The sequence below is a fragment of the Dendrobium catenatum genome, unplaced genomic scaffold, assembly GCF_001605985.2.
Source record: "Dendrobium catenatum unplaced genomic scaffold, ASM160598v2 fragScaff_scaffold_203, whole genome shotgun sequence".
Classification (NCBI taxonomy): domain Eukaryota; kingdom Viridiplantae; phylum Streptophyta; class Magnoliopsida; order Asparagales; family Orchidaceae; genus Dendrobium; species Dendrobium catenatum.
Genome location: NW_021318665.1, coordinates 1129827 through 1134793, shown reverse-complemented (window position 1 = coordinate 1134793; position 4967 = coordinate 1129827). Strand labels below are relative to the sequence as shown.

At 37.7% G+C, this 4967-nt stretch overlaps 1 protein-coding gene across 1 annotated transcript; it reads left to right on the top strand.

Moving 5' to 3' along the window:
• Positions 1-3927: 3927 nt before the first annotated feature.
• On the top strand, positions 3928-4629 carry LOC110099179 (ubiquitin-40S ribosomal protein S27a). Its single transcript, XM_020826263.2, has one exon. The coding sequence runs from the start codon at positions 4030-4032 to the stop codon at positions 4495-4497; it is 468 nt and encodes a 155-aa protein (XP_020681922.1). The 5' UTR covers positions 3928-4029; the 3' UTR covers positions 4498-4629.
• The last annotated feature ends 338 nt before the right edge of the window (positions 4630-4967 follow it).

Below are 4967 nucleotides of genomic sequence, written 5' to 3'. Positions count from 1 at the left end.
AACTCAAAGGTTTCAAGTGAGTCGGAGGCTTCAACCTTAGAAGTTGGTGTCTTCTCTTCATATGGCAAGTAGATCAAAGACTCAGCTGAAGTCAGTTCAGCAACTTTACTTCATCTTGTGATATGATTCAACATCTAGTTGATGCCAGTTTGAAGAAGGCTAATTATATAGAATTAGGCTATGTGCCTCCAGCGTTTTGCAACGAGCCACCTTTTAGTTTAGTTAGGTAATTTATATTATTTATTAGCTCTTTATGTTGTCAATCCTGTACCTCCCAATTTGGATCCAAACTTATAAATAGGGAGTCAAAGGTAAAGCTCGGATTATGAAATCTCTTGCGCTTAAAAATATTATTGTGGAATTCCAGTAATATCATCTACATCTCATCCATCCTCCACCACTTCTTCGTCCACATCATTATCTCCACAACTCTCTCAATCTTCAACTCCGACTCCTCTACCACCACCAGCAATTTCCATTCACCCAATGCAAACTCGTACATAAAATGGGCATTCAACGTCCCAAAATCATCTTGGATCTTCTTACCATTAACCAACCCTCACAACATCCCAACACGTATAATCAAGTAGTTAAACACAAACACTAGCGAGATGCTATGTCAGAAGAGTTCATGGCCTTACAACGGTGGGGTACATTGTCCCTTATACCACCTCCACCCAAGAAACCAATCCTTGGTTGCCGATGGACTTTCAAACTTAAACTATCATATCATGATAAATATGATAAATATTTAAATAGTATATGTTGTAAAATATAAAAGGCTTTAAAAATATCATATTATGTAATGTTTATACATGTATAGCAACTAATATATGAGGTAAGCTCTTACGGAGGAAAATGATCCTCAAGCTCTTGACATAATTCCCATAGACGGTTCAGTATCAATAATGTTGAGTTATACACTTATACATGAGCATGGGCGGATCCCAATGGTAGTGAGGGGGGGAAAATGCCCACCCTCAATTTTTTTTTTTTTTATAATTTAGAGGGTATTTTTTGGAATATTTTGAGTATTTTGGGTATTTTGCCCCCTCTTAAAAAAAATTTTTGCCCTAATTTTATCAATCCTAATCATTTTTGTTCATCCCCTACTAAAAAAAATTTTTTTGCCCACCCTAAAAAAAGATGTTGGATCCGCCTCTGTATGCACATGTCTGGAAAATATAATTGTATGCTGAACTGAAGTTTTATATTTTGCATTGATAAAATAAAAAGGAAACCTTGAAATCTTATTTCACATGAATTCTCATATTGCAAATAATAAATCTCTAGATATGCTTGGCCAGTTCAAAAGCACACAAACTAGACGTTGGGAAGTTTATTTACTATATGTTCCCTTTTAATTATGTGTAGCATTAACAAAACCTTTTTTTCACATATGGGCACCGACAAGAGATAGCTGTAGTTGTCGAAATATTTCGCATTTGGCTTAGACAGATGAGAACTGACTTCATGTATGTCAACCATACAATGAAGTCATGTGTTGGTGAAGTTCCAAGCAATGTTATAACGTGATTCTATGTTGGGGTGGATGTAAATCATGCAACGAACACAAAAGAAATAGAAAGCAATGGAAATAAGAGGACACCAGGATCTAATGTGGAAAAATCCTGCGGGAAAAAATTACGGAACCACACTACACTAAGAAATTGACTATCAAAATTGAGAGAATTTTGTACATATCTATCTTCTCTCTCGCTCACTCCACTCTTATACCGTTCTTACACACAATAAAAATAAAGTCAAGTAAATAACACCGAGGGACGCCACCCTTCAGAAAAAAGTGAGAGAAAATTGTCCAGCCTGCCTCGAAGTGTTACGGTGCTCACACCTATGTCATCGATCCATCTGATAACACTGCAACGTCAAATTTAGAGTGTTGTGATGCTAAGATCTGTCATTTCTCCCATCAAACTTTGTAGCATCGGAGCGCTCGGTACATAACGTCAAGGCGTTGTAAAAAAAATGGATGCGAAGCACCCGAACCCAAGCAGGGGAGGACCCCCGCACTACCCAGCTTGTACAACAAATTGAACAAAGGTCCGAGGTAACTATACAGCCCGATTGATCGACACAATCAAATTCCACATAAAATAACATTCTAGAATAATTAAGAAGAATTTGACAGACATGGAATATATTCAATCAAAGCTAAAAATTTATCGCCAAGATTCTGAGACAACTCAAAGGTTTCAAGCGAGTCGGAGGCTTCAACCTTAGAAGTTGATGTATTCTCTTCATATGGCAAGTAGATCAAAGACTCAGTTGAAGTCAGTTCAGCAAATTCACTTCATCTTCTGATAAGATTCAACATCTAGTTGATGCCAGTTCGAAGAGGGCTAATCATATAGAATTAGGCTATGTGCCTCCAGTGTTTTGCAATGAGCCACCTTATAGTTTAGTTAGGTAATTTATCTTATTTATTAGTTCTTTGTGTTGTCAATCCTGTAGCTCCCAATTTTGATCCAAACTTATAAGGAGTCAAAGGTAAAGCTCGGATTATGCAATCTCTTGAGCTTAAAAATATTATTGTGGAATTCCAATAATATCATCTACAGCTCATCCATCCTCCACCACTTCTCCGTCCACATCATTATCTCCACAACCCTCTTAATCTTCAACTCCACCTCCTCTGGCCACCACCACCAGCAATTTCCATTCGCCCAATGCAAACTCGTCTTAAAATGGGCATTCAACGTCCCAAAGTCATCTTAGATCTTCTTACCATCAACCAACCCTCACAACATCCCAACACGTATAATCAAGTAGTTAAACACAAACACTAGCGAGATGCTACGTCAGAAGAGTTCATGGCCTTACAACGGTGGAGTACATTGTCCCTTATACCACCTCCACCCAAGAAACCAATCCTTGGTTGCCGCTGGACTTTCAAACTTAAACTACATCCGAATGGAACAATTGCACGTCACAAAGCCGACTGGTTGCTCAAGGCTTCAACCAAGGATATGACGTCAATTATAAAGAGACATTCAATCCCGTTGCTAAGCTACCAACTATTAGAATCCTTCTTCTCATATCTCTACATCACAATTGGCAAACCCTTCAATTCAACATTTTGAATGCCTTTCTCCATGGTGATCTCCACGAGGAAGTTTACATGCAACAACCACCTGGTTTTACTGACACCCAACACCCTCACTACGTATGCAAACTTCATAAGGCCATCTATGGCCTCAAAAAGCACCTCGGCAATGGTATACCAAATTCACAACCTTCCTTATTCATTTCAAGTTCAACTTCAGCAAAGCATGTCATTCTCCACTTAAATACCACAAATTATACATACAACTTTACTTACTAATCTATGTCGACGATCTTCTCCTAACCAACCATCATCAGCCACTATTCACCGGCTTCTATCCGAAATGCATAACAACTTCAATCTCAAACAACTGGGTTCCATTTAAGCATCAGCCGGTGGTATGCAGAGGGTGCTAGTGGGGGTCAGGGATTTTTAATGAATTAAATAATTAAAAATTAACTAGGGAAAGAATTTCAAATTCCTCAAAGGAGTGCCACTATATTTACTTTACATCTCACTAAAGAAATTTTTTTTTTTTTTTTTAAAAAGTTTTCTTTTCATGATTTAAATATTTTAAAATAACAAAAAAAATTTAATAGCAAATACAAATATGTTAATCATCTATAAAATTATGTAATGAAAAATATTACTTTAATTCATTAAAAATTAAAATAAAAGCTTATTTGATTATATGCACGGAGAGAAAAATAATTTGATAAAACTTCTAAAAATTTTAGCTGCCATACATTAAAAAAAATTTTAGCCATTGCAAAAGAAAAGAACAAAAAAACTGGGAAAATGATACAATACATTTTACTCGCGAGATATCTAAACCCTATATCATCCGTAGATATGTATATGTACTTTGCATCAGTTGAAAACCCTAGCCGCTGCGAGCTACAAGAGCGAAACCAACCCTAAAGCGATCGCCGGACGGCGGCTATCTCTAGACCTACGACGGAAAGATGCAGATCTTCGTCAAAACTCTAACGGGGAAGACGATCACCCTCGAGGTGGAGTCCTCTGATACAATCGATAACGTTAAGGCAAAGATCCAGGATAAGGAGGGCATTCCGCCGGATCAACAGCGCTTAATCTTCGCCGGGAAGCAGCTTGAGGACGGCCGTACCCTCGCCGATTACAATATCCAGAAGGAATCGACGCTTCACCTCGTTCTCCGCCTCCGTGGGGGTGCCAAAAAGCGCAAGAAGAAGACATACACCAAACCCAAGAAGATCAAGCACAAGAAGAAGAAGGTTAAGCTCGCCGTGCTGCAGTTCTATAAAGTTGGCGATACTGGAAAAGTGGCGCGCCTGCGCAAGGAGTGCCCCAACGCTGAATGCGGAGCGGGGACTTTCATGGCGAACCACTTCGATCGGCATTACTGTGGCAAGTGCGGCCTGACCTACGTCTATCAGAAGCAAGGTGAGTGATGGCTAATCTTGCCTTACTTCACACATGAAGTAGAAGAGATGCTTTGATATAACTTGTGAGATTGTTGGAAATAACTGTTGATGGAAGAGATTTTTGAACATTTCCGTTAAAGTGTTACTTTAAAGGGAAATTTACATACATACAATTTTATACCATCCTATTTACATATTAAACATTCAAAACTTTAATATTACATACATATCACTCTATATTATTTTAATATCAAATATACCACTCATATTTTATTCCTACCACTCATATATTTCATTTCTACCACTCATATTTGATATAAAAATGAACTATGGGTGGCATATATGTAATATTAAAATTTTAGGTGCTAAATATGTAAATAGAATAATATAGGATGGTATGTATGTAAATCTTCCTAAATTGTTTTGATCAAACAATTCGCACGGTGCCTTGTTAGGTTTTATCTTCCATTGTCTTATTGGGTGTTAAGGATCTAGTT

Bases quoted from the DNA above. Each gene is read 5' to 3' on its own strand.
- LOC110099179 (XM_020826263.2), top strand. From the start codon at position 4,030: ATGCAGATCTTCGTCAAAACTCTAACGGGGAAGACGATCACCCTCGAG.